Source organism: Monoraphidium neglectum (genome assembly GCF_000611645.1).
Source record: "Monoraphidium neglectum strain SAG 48.87 unplaced genomic scaffold scaffold01970, whole genome shotgun sequence".
Taxonomy (NCBI): domain Eukaryota; kingdom Viridiplantae; phylum Chlorophyta; class Chlorophyceae; order Sphaeropleales; family Selenastraceae; genus Monoraphidium; species Monoraphidium neglectum.
The window spans coordinates 1-11,102 of record NW_014011658.1 but is presented as its reverse complement, the minus strand read 5'-3'; the positions used below and the strand labels follow the sequence as shown (position 1 = coordinate 11,102).

Below are 11,102 nucleotides of genomic sequence, written 5' to 3'. Positions count from 1 at the left end.
CCCGGTGGAGGCGCATGTTTTTCGTGTGGAATTGGGAGGGGTTGAGGTTTTGAGACGGGGTGGTGAAAGTCGGTTGAGATGTTTGGGGCAAGGAGGTGAGGAACGGGATTCAGGTGAAGAACAGAGGTTGGATGGACGCGCGCGCGCACACACACACACACACACACACACACACACACACACACACACACGCATACGCTTCTCTCACACACACAACACACACTCTCTCACACACACATACACAGACACACTCAGACTCACTCTCTCTCTCTCTCGCGCGCACACACAGAGACACCATGCATACACGCAATAACACACACACACACGCACGCGCGCACGCGCACCTGGGGGTTTCGCAGGTGCTGCAGCAGGCTGTTGGCCACAGCTCCGAGCATCTGGTGCCACCACTCCGCGTCGAACCCGCCCTCCTCCAGCCGCCCGACCAGCAGCACCCCCAGCACGCGCGGCCCGGCCGCTACAGGCACCGCCATGAAGCTGCCCAGCGCGTCATGGGAGTGCGCCAGCGCCAACTCCCTAGGCAGCACGCCCGCCGCCTGCGGGAGCGAGGGCCGCGGGCAGCAGGAGGCGTGAGGGGCGGTGGCACGGGCCCATGCGGTCCGGATGTGAGGACGTGCAGAGGCGGGCGGGCGGTCATAGGACGTGGACAGGGAGAGAAGGCGCGGCTGCGGCCGCAGAATGAGGGCGGGCTGGTGGGCTCGGACCGGTGGACCAGTGCTTCGCAACGGGCTGCCATTGGGGCTGCGCAGACTGCCAGGGCGCAGCCGCGACGCCAAGCGGCCAGCCGCCAGCGCCGCAGCGCCCCGTGCCCACCGCGAGGCCCCGCCAAAACGGGTCCAGTGCCCTCCTGTCCTGCGCTCACCATGTCTGAAGCCGCAGACCTCACATACAGGTGGTCTGTCGGCTGCCGCAGCCCCAGGGAGCACCAGCCGCTGCCGCGCATGACCGGCTGCTCCGCCAGCGCGGCCGCGCCGCGCCCGTGCGCCGCGAGCAGCACCGCCGCGGGGCCGCCGCCGTCGGGGGTTGCGTCGGCGACGCTCGTGATGCTGCAGGGAGGCGCAGGGAAAGGGAGGAAGAGGGGTGCGGCAGGGTTGGCAGGCGCCGCGGCTGGGGTGCGAGCCGCATGCGTGCGCATGCACTCGCAGGGCGCGCTGAGTCGCAGTCCGCGCCTGGGCAGCAGCTGCTCGGCGGGCGCGCCCTCGCCGCACAGCCGGCCGCTCCATGCACATTCGCCCTCACGTGCCTTCAAAGCAGGGGCTGGCTCGCGATGCAAAAGAGGCAATGTGCAGCGGGGACGGCCGTGCGGCAGGGGTTGCGGCAGGGGGTGGGGGGAGTGCTGCAGCGCACAAGCATAGAGCGACTCCGAGCTTCTGCGTCACTATGGCCGCCACCTCTGGCAGCGCGCGCGTCGGCGTCTGAGACACCGTGTTCAGGTGCTGCAGCAGCTCATTGGCCTGCAATCAATTGAGGGACCGGCGGGGCCAGCAGCGGCGGCGGCGAATTGGGCAGCGAGGTGGTGTCCGGCGACCGGGCGGTGCGCTGCTGCACGGCATGGGCGCACGCACGCCCCGTTGGAACGACGACATGATCAAGATTGGATTGGATTCGAGTCCCACTGCGCCCTGCGCACCTGCGACAGCAGCTTCATGTCGTCGAACGTGCGCTCCGACGTGCTGCGTATTGTCTCATGTGCCGCACTCGGCGTCGTCGGTATGCTGGGGACGCTGCTGAGCGAGGCCGCAGGAACCGAAACAGAGGCCTCCACGGGTGCCAGCTGAGCCTCAGAGGCAGCCGCGGGCGCCGTTGGAGGCGCCTCTGATGAGAAGCACGCCCCCATGGATCTAGCTGCTCGGTCCTAATCACTAAGCTGTCATAATACCATGTTACTTTACGTGGAGGATGTGCGCGCCCGCGCTGCTCTCTGGGCCTGGAAGCCAACGCAATCACCGGGACCAGGATTCGGAGAACTCTACAGGGAGCAACCGGTGATTCAACGGAATTTTAGCCAATTCGACCCACACACAAGCGCGTCCGCCACAGATGCTATCATAATGATGTGCACCGTGTGATCGATCGGCCGATTGCCAATGACCCCCCCAGCACCACACGCCCGGCGGATGCCCGCTCGCTTGTCAAACTGAGCGCACAGCACACGCACAAGCTGCACAATCAGGAAGCATTTCACAAGACCGCAAGACATCTGTGTGGCAGTGTCCTACCCATGAGGGCAAATGTGGCAAGGGGGACCTAAGCACCCGCGCTGCGAAAGGGGGGTGTGGAAAGGGGGGTGTGGAAAGGGGGGTGCTTTCCACCCCCCGCAACAGGAGTGGGCGCGGACGAAAGCTTCGCAGGGACAGCTCATTGCCATGAAAATGGACAAGTACTTCTATCCTTCCTGCGTACGACGGTGTGCTGATAGCTTGCGGTGGGGTAGGGAACCACGTTTGCGTGCTGAAGCCCGGCGGAGCTGACAGCACACCGCTGGCAACCGCCCCCCGCCCCCTGTGTGGCCCGTGCACACAGCTTGCACCATAATCTAGGATATTCGTAGCAGGAGCCAGTTCTTCTGGCACACAGCGCATATAACTATCATAGCATTCCTGGATTCCTTGCTTCAACAGCACGTTCCAGCTGTTTGCCACAGCTGAGTGACCAGTGTGGACCCGGATTCAAGGCAATCGTTGCTGCCTGTGCAGGGCAGTCTTGACAAATCGCACCTCGCAAAGGCTCGAACCACCCTCGCAAAGCTGCTGAGGGCAGCGCTGGGTCAGGTTTCGTCCAGAACACACCGAGCACATCAGGATTCCAAACACTCCATTCCAAACCGCCCCCTTCCAGCTGATTTCTGGGGCGAGACATGCATCCTGTCGGGTGATTGAGATAAGAGTCTGCAGATAGCGGCTGTGACAGTAGCATCATTGCTGCTGGATGCTTGACTGGATGGATAGTTTGTGTCCCATACCCCTTGTAGAATGTTTTGTCAGGATTCTGCGGGTCCCTGCACGCCTGCTGCAAAGGTACAGGACGTACAACCTGTCACAAGAGGTTCGACTGTGAGAGGCCCATTGTCGGCTTTTGCTGTGGGAAACACCACAGCAGCACCCCCGCATGACGCACTTGCTGCTCAAGAGCGAGGGGTGCCTCCAGCAGTTACCTCTGGCCCTGCACGCCTCCTGCATCGGCGTCCTTTGAGGCCTTACAAGCAATGACACTCACCTGATTTCTTTTCTGGAGCACACGCGCACCCAGAGCGGTGTTATTTGCGAATAGCTCCGCGATTGCCTAGCCTGGAGAGCACGCAAATCAAGAGCCCGGTCGTGCCGCCCCGATACCGGCTGAATAGACGCAATTGTGCTTTTTAATTGCACTGGAGTTGAGATAACGCTGTAGCACCGGCCGACTTGCAGCACACCCGGGAAGCGTGCCAGCTAGAGCGGCCCTGCGCGCCCAACTACTGCAGCAGCGCCAGGGAGACATGGGGGAGCAGAATGACCTCGAGCGTGGGGGCGTCAAGTCATTCATCTACAAGGAGGGGCGACCCAAGCGGAACAGGTGCGGGCCCACTCGCTGGAATGGCGCCGCCGCCCCGGCCGCCAGGCCCTACACTTCACCCCCGCCACAACACCCCACCTTCCAACCACGCCAGCAACTTCCTGGCGTTCCTGTTTGTCGTGGGCGTCGCTGGCGTCGTCGCCTTTGCCGTCCTGGCGGTGACCACTCAGAACTCGAAAAACTCGTGCCCCTGCGCCAACCCCTACAAGCAGCTCGGATATGACCGCCTTTACGACATCACGGTGCGCCGGCATTAGCAGTGGCTGGTTCTTGCTTCCTCTAACCACGGCGCGATGGGCACGCGCGGTGTTTCTCGCTCTTCGTCGTGCCGGCTTGCTCCGCTGCTTGGTTGGATGGCAGTGCTCGCCTGCCGCGGCCTGCTGGCGTTCGGGCAGCAGCCACAGGACTGACGCGCAGTTGGGCTGCTGAGTGCTGCACAACAACGCAGTCAGCAACGCAGCAACGCGCTACGATCGGTCAATAAACATGGCACAGCACATGGCGCAGCACATGGCGCAGCACATGGCGCAGCCCACCACAGCACAGCACCGCAAAGCACAGCACAGAACAGAATTACGGTGCACAGCGCAGCACAGTGCAGCACTGCACAACACACCACAACACAACGCAGTGTACCGCACGCACGCACACACACAGACACGCACACACGCACGCGCGCACACACAACACATTGCACCAAAGCTAGGCTGCGGCCCCGTTCCCCTGCAGGAGTGCCACAAGGACAACTCTTTCATGGAGTGCTTCAACCGCAAAACCAACCAGTGGATCCGATACACGGGGCTCGCCGGCGGCTGCGGCGCGCTGATCGTGCTGTCCCTCGCCGCGCTGCGCTATTCCTGATGATATACCTGCGCGGCCAGCGGCGGGGCCCGGGCTGGAGTGCCGGTCGGCAGGCCTGAGGGCGGGCCGACGGCGGCCTTTCTAGTTTCCAAGGGGCACTGGCAGTTGGCTGGGTGGATGCTAGTCCATTCAGTGGCGGCGGTGGTGGCCGGCTGGCTGTGGGCGCACGCGCGTCTGCGCAGCCTGAAGCTGGCGTTGCTCATCATCACACGATACATTGCAAACGCTGTGTCCTGAAATGATCGCGCCTTTTGGCCTTTGCTGGCCCCCCCAGAGCACTGGGAAGTTTTTTGTTGAGCAATGGTGCGCCCCATGCGCCTGCATCGCGAAGCTCTTTTTTTGGTCCTGCGGCGCCCACAACGCTCGCAAAAGGGCGCGCATGAACGATCTGTGCGGTGCTGGCCACCGCAGTGCCACGCCCCCCATGTAATGCTGCGGCGTGTGACTGTCTGGGGGGGCTGGCGTCTCTTTGAGGCGGCGGGTGACGCCCGGACACCTGCCGTGTGCCCGCTGTGGTCATCAACCCCACTGCACACTCACATGCATGTGCTGTTGTAGCATACCTCGTGCATGCTCGTCGGCGCAATGCCGCAACATGGATGCGCGCTGCTGCGTACGCGGCTGGGCTGCGGCTGCTGACTGTGCGCACCAGCTGAGCTCGAGCTCACGCAGCTGTGTGGACTGCACCGGGCCGGCATAGAAGGGGAATAGGCCAGTTGTGCGAAAACCATGTATTCGATCGCCATTTCTCCAGCCTTTGTACATGGTATACTAGACCTCTTGTGCCGTCGACCCCCAGATCTCGCAAGCGCAACTCCTGCTATCCTGGTCGCTCCCGGGCCGAAGGAGAACGCGCAGTGTTGGTGGAAACCGCCCTATTCTTGACAAGCTGCACGATCCTCGCCGCTGCTGTGCGCTGGCGGCGCAACGCCCCTGCTTTTTGGCAGGCCGCACGACAACGTCACCGCAGAGAACGAGAAGTGCAAGCCAGGGTGCGTTGCCAGCGGCGGTGACATAATGGTGCAGTGGCTGCGAGCGCATGCAGCTATCAACAAATGATGCTACCACATGCAAAGTCTCGGGCAGGTAAATGCAGCTGACCCTCACAGGCTCCTCCTATGCGCAGCGCCTCACTACCGCCCCCCGCTCCCCCTGTTTCTCAGGCGACGTTGCCAGCCATGTTGAGACTTGGACAGATCAGCCAGCAGCCAGCAGGGAGATCAACACAGCCGCGTTCAAGCCCCTGGCTTCAAACCGGCCGCGCCGTACTCTCCACGCACGTCAGGCTGTGGGCGCGACAGCCGCAGCGCCACCCAAATGTGGCGCTGTACACTCCAGGCCGCAGCTTGGGGCTCCAGAGCAGAGGAGGCGGCGGCCCTCACTTTTACTTCAGCCGCAGATTATGTGTGGACTTGATTTCGAGCCAGTACAGCCAGGCGCCCGGCTGCACTAAGCAGCCCAGCTTCAATTTCCAGCGTGAGGCCAAGGGCATCTACTGCAAGGCCCACGCTGCGCCAGGCATGGTGAACGTGGTCAGGCCCTGCTGTCAGGCGCCCGGCTGCGCCAAGCAGCCCAGCTTCAACTTCAAGGGTGAGGCCAAGGGCATATTCTGCAAGGCCCACGCTGCGCCAGGCATGGTGAACGTGGTCAGTCCCTGCTGTCAGGCGCCCGGCTGCGCCAAGCAGCCCAGCTTCAACTTCAAGGGTGAGGCCAAGGGCATATTCTGCAAGGCCCACGCTGCGCCAGGCATGGTGAACGTGGTCAGTGTCTGCTGCCAGGCGCCCGGCTGCACCACACATCCCAGCTTCAACTTTAAGGGCCAGGCCAAGGGCGCCTACTGCAAGGCCCACGCTGCGCCAGGCATGGTAGACGTGGTCAGTCCCCGCTGCCAGGCGCCCGGCTGCACCACGCATCCCAGCTTCAACTTTGAGGGCCAGGCCAAGGGCGCCTACTGCAAGGCCCACGCTGCGCCAGGCATGGTAGACGTGGTCAGTCCCCGCTGCCAGGCGCCCGGGTGCATCACGCATCCCAGCTTCAACTTGAAGGGCCAGGCCAAGGGCGCCTACTGCAAGGCCCACGCTGCACCAGGCATGGTAGACGTGGTCAGTCCCCGCTGCCAGGCGCCCGGATGCATCAAGCGGCCCAGCTACAACTTCGAGGGCGAGGCCAAGGGCACCTACTGCAAGGCCCACGCTGCCCCAGGCATGGTAGACGTGGTTCACTCTCGCTGCCAGGCGCCCGGCTGCGCCAAGCAGCCCAGCTTCAACTTTGAGGGCCAGGCCAAGGGCGCCTACTGCAAGGCCCACGCTGCGGCAGGTATGGTAGATGTGGTCAATCGTCCCCGCTGCCAGGCGCCCGGCTGCGCCAAGAGGCCCAGCTTCAACCTTGGGGGCGAGGCCAAGGGCGCCTACTGCAAGGCCCATGCTGCGCCGGGCATGGTGAACATTTTCTACCTTCGGCGGCGGCAGCGGCCTTCCACTGCGAGAGGCGGTGGTCCCTTATGATGTCAGCCACTGGCAGCAATAGCTGCCTTGCGGCTATTGCATGTTTCCAGTGGTGCAAAGGGGCTCCGTTGTTAGAATCAGGCGAGGTTGAGAACTTGGTGACATGGATGGCTGTGTATGCAAATGCGCGCGTGCGTGTCGATTCAAGGCCATGTGTGGATGTTGTGCTTGAGTTCAAACACATGGGTGATCGTTTTGTGCCCATGCGCAGGCATGCGAGTGAATTGTGTGTGCATGCACATGCATCCCACAAGCATGTGAGCACGGCACTTCATGTGAACCAGCTCATCCTACCGTACTTTTTTTCTGCTGGCGACTGCTGTGTATTGCTGCATTGTGCAGCCAGACAGCAAGCACTTGACTCACACGCCCAGCCTGTGTCGGTGCACGAGAGCCGCCGCATGCAGCAGTGGAAAACACTTTGAAACGAAGGCATTGTATGATGAGCGTTTGTGGGGGACCTCTCCCTCGCCCGCTCTCTGAGCTTGGCACGGGCGCGTCGCACCTGGAGCGGTGCTTGGCTGCACGCGCGTTGATTGCCTGGCAGCCGACGGCGGCGACCCAGGCGCCTCTGTGGCGGCCTACGCGGTGGGGGTGCACAACACACTGACTCAAGGCCCGACCGCAATATCGGGCATGCGCCACCAGTTGGCAGGGTGGGAGTGGCCTGCGTGGGACCGCGCACTGGCAAACTCGGCCGTGCTTGCCGTCTGGCGGAGTGGTGGCGCCTGCGCGGACTGCGCGGAGTGCGAGGCTTGCTGTGCTGCAGGTACCGGTGGTGCTGTAGATGAGGTGCCTGGTGCTGGCTTTCGATCGTGCATTGCGCGTCACGCCGCCGCTGCTGCTGGCCGCATCCTGCAACAAGCCTTGCTCTGATTCCGGGACAGCTTGCCACACTTGCGTGCGCTCGTCACAAAGCAACACGTCCCTTTCTAGACGTTGAGCCCAGCCGGCAGGTGGGAACTCGCGCGGGTGCAGCGGGAGGAGTCGCAGTAGGGCACTGTCTGCGCCATCTGCATCTGTGTGCCAAAACGGAGACACTAGGTCGTAGAACAGGGAAGACTTTGCAGGCTTACTGGTGGGGCCCTGGCCCCCACGAGAGCAGAGGCACGTTGGTGGGGTGGGGGGGGGGGGAGGTAAGGGGTGTCAGGGTGGCGAGTTGCAGTTCCCCTAGGCAGCTGGCTTTCCGAGGATTGCGATGGCTGGCCATCGCCGGCCCCCTGCTTATCATGTTGGGAATCTCGTCGTCAAGTGCGCGCTAATGGAGCTTATCAGGAGTGCAGGTGGCCTCCAGGGGCAGCAGAAACGTGCTGGCACAATGAGGTCATGGCGGCGCCGTAGTGGTCAGACGCTGGTGACAACCGCGTCACCCGCGCACGACTGCCGCCGACGGCGGGACTCTGCGTTTCGATTATCGACGCTGTTGGTGTAGAGTGTCAAATCGGACGCAAAGGAGACATCAACGACGATGGAGATCTCCGGGGCCTCTTGGCGCCGAAGGAGACGACCACCATGTTTCCGCCTTAGAGACGTACACATGAGACCCGCGGCTTGCCTTTTGTTTCTCGCTGCATTTACGCTCGGCGCCGCAGCGGGCGTCCCGCCCGCCGTGAACAGTGGGAGCAACCAACAGACTGAGTCGTCGCGCGCGCCATATGGCGCGCGTGACGCCGAGCTGCTGCACAAGCGCTGGCAGGAGGAGGACAGCCAGCGGCAGTGCTTCGGATTCTCACTGACACAGTCTATTGCGCGGGAGGACTTTGATTACCCGGACATAACTACCGGCGAGCGGAAGACGGCCAAGAAGGGTGCGCGCATGCCTTGGTCCCCGCCGCTCGCATGCAGGCCAACGCAGCAACGAGGGCCAGGCACGGGCGGGCCCATGAACAGTCGCGAAGCGCGACACGGCATATCAGAGCCGCATGCGGCTGCGGCGCCGCGGCCAGGCTCCGCCGCACCGCCCAATCGCAGCCTTGGCCGCGCCCTCCCGCCCGACGGCACACCCCGCCGGCTGCTTCGTTTGGAACAGCGATGGGCAGGCCCCTCCTTGCGCGTCGGCGCACCAACCTCCTATACCGCCCTGCGCGCGTAGAGGCCCCACCTCGCAAATTGCCAGCTGTCGGCCCCTGCCGCGATGCGCAACCTCTCACCCGTCACAAACGGCACCTGCCGCATCCTTCTGTCTTGCCCTCGACTGTGTGCCTGCAACCAGGTGACCTCATCAACTTGCGCTGCGACAGCGTGGTGTGCCCCAACCCTGTGGTGCCGGACTGCTACATGGACGAGGGTGTGTGCGGCGACGACGAGTGGTGCCAGCTGGAGGATCAGGTGCGTCCGGGATCCCCGAACGACCAGCGTGACTCACGATGACGTCACTTGCTGCCGCGACGCGCGGCGTCGTCTCGGTGCATGCGCTGCGCAGCTTTTGTGTGGCCAAGAGAGGCGTGGGGACCGGCCTGCCCTGCCGCGTTGCCCGGCGGAGCCCGAGAATTTCAGTTGCACCGCGCCACGTCAGCAGCAGCCTTGCGGCCCGCCTCACCGGCTGACAGAGCCCCCGCCGCTGCGCTCTCCGCCCGCGCTGTGCGGCCGGGCAGGTCCGGTTCGGGCCGTGGGCCATGGCGGATGGGGAGACGCCGAACCTGAACTCAGCAGAGTGCGAGCTGCTGCAGGCGCAGGGCTACTCCCTGCTGTTCGAGCAGGCGAGTTTTGAATGGTTTTGCAATGTCGTCTTGGGGTATGGCCCGGGTAGCTCGGGTTGCAGAACTGGGCAGGCCGACCACACAGTACCCTCCGGCGCGACGCGCGAGTGGTGTTGGCTGGAGAGACATGCGGGCGGCCCCGCGGGGGCGCGCCGCGTCCGCGCCGGCAGCCCGTGCGCAGCGCCGGCGGCTTGCCCGAGCTGTGCGGCGCGGCGGGGCGGGGCGCCTCGGGCCGAGCCGCTTTGCACGCGCCGCGGCTGGCGCGCGCATCGAATGCGACGCCGCCCCCGCCGCGGGAACGCCCGCGCCACCGCAGGTCTGCCGCAACACGACGCACTGGGGGCCGTGGAAGCCGGTGCGCGGCCGCTGCTCCCAGTACCGGTCCGAGCAGCAGAGCTGCAACGCGTACTTTGCAGCCGTCACCCCGGCCTCCGCCGCCGCCGCCCGCAAGCACGGCAAGCACCAGAAGCGGCACCGCCGGGCCGGGCCCGGCGCGGGCGCCGCGATGGGTGCGGGCCAGGGCGCCGGGGCGGGCGCCGGCGCCGCGGGGCTGGAGCGGCTGCTGCTTGAACCGCTGGATGGGTTGTTTCACCCTGGCAAAAGCAGCGCCATTCAGGACGAGCAGCAGCAGCAGCAGCAGCAGGAACTGGAGGCGGCCGGCGGCCGCCCCCAGTCCGAGAACGATCTTGACTTTGACCTGGAGCAGTCCTTCGCGCTGTCGCCTCACTACGTGGTGTCGGAGGCCGACGGCCGGCCGCCCCTGCGGCCGCTGCTGTGCGCGCCGGGGCTGGTGTGCACGGGGGACGTTGACCCTATGCCCAACACGTGCGTGAAGGTCAGGCCGCCCAACGTCTGCTATCAGGTGGGCCCCTGAGGGCTGCGTGACGGCGGGCGGCACTGTCTGTGACTAGTCGGGGTCAGGGGGGGGCAGGCGCGAGGCGGGGCGCAGGGCGCGCCGAAGCGGGGCGGGGCTCGGCGCCGCCCCTTGCGGCCGAGTCTCCTTGCACGTGGGCGCGCTCCCATGCACGCCTGGCTCCAGCTGCGCGCAAAGCAGGACTTGCAGGCCCTCGTGCCTACCCACCTTCCCCCGTCACAGTCACACACACACGCACACACACACAACACACGCACTTTCTCGTACACCCTCTTACACAACCCCAGGGCCCCTGGTGGGACTCCACCAGCTGGTGCAAGGTCGACCCCAAGGCCCAGCGCCGCATCTACGCCGGCCTCCCCCTGGAGGAGCTCAAGGCCACCGCCCAGGCCCTGCTGGTCCAGCTTCCAGTGGAGCACTTTGTGGGGCCCATCAACCCGGGCTTCTGGGCGCCCGGCGCGGGCGACGTCGCGCGGAGGCGGATCCAGGGCATCGTGGCGGCGCTGTGGCCGGAGCGGTACCGGGAGCAGACGAGCTTCCCCCTGGATTTCCCGGACCCGCGGAAGAAGGTGGGGCGGGCGCTGGGGCCGGGGC

At 64.7% G+C, this 11,102-nt stretch overlaps 4 protein-coding genes across 4 annotated transcripts; 3 read left to right on the top strand and 1 right to left on the bottom strand.

Moving 5' to 3' along the window:
• Positions 1-1,648: 1,648 nt before the first annotated feature.
• MNEG_9536 (hypothetical protein) lies at positions 1,649-1,855 on the bottom strand (the record flags this gene model as incomplete). Its single annotated transcript, XM_014041995.1, has 1 exon — positions 1,649-1,855. A coding segment is annotated over one exon (207 nt), but the record flags the coding sequence as incomplete, so codon positions are not given.
• A 1,638-nt stretch (positions 1,856-3,493) lies between these two features.
• Positions 3,494-4,431, top strand: MNEG_9535 (hypothetical protein; the record flags this gene model as incomplete). The annotated part of the gene is made up of 3 exons (XM_014041994.1): positions 3,494-3,570; positions 3,665-3,812; positions 4,300-4,431. The coding sequence occupies 3 exons, from the start codon at positions 3,494-3,496 to the stop codon at positions 4,429-4,431; spliced, it is 357 nt and encodes a 118-aa protein (XP_013897448.1).
• A 1,178-nt stretch (positions 4,432-5,609) lies between these two features.
• MNEG_9534 (hypothetical protein) lies at positions 5,610-6,935 on the top strand (the record flags this gene model as incomplete). Its single annotated transcript, XM_014041993.1, has 1 exon — positions 5,610-6,935. The coding sequence occupies one exon, from the start codon at positions 5,610-5,612 to the stop codon at positions 6,933-6,935; it is 1,326 nt and encodes a 441-aa protein (XP_013897447.1).
• Positions 6,936-8,472: 1,537 nt separating this feature from the next.
• On the top strand, positions 8,473-10,496 carry MNEG_9533 (hypothetical protein; the record flags this gene model as incomplete). The annotated part of the gene is made up of 4 exons (XM_014041992.1): positions 8,473-8,743; positions 9,148-9,263; positions 9,530-9,680; positions 9,805-10,496. Coding segments are annotated over 4 exons (1,230 nt in total), but the record flags the coding sequence as incomplete, so codon positions are not given.
• Positions 10,497-11,102: the final 606 nt, after the last annotated feature.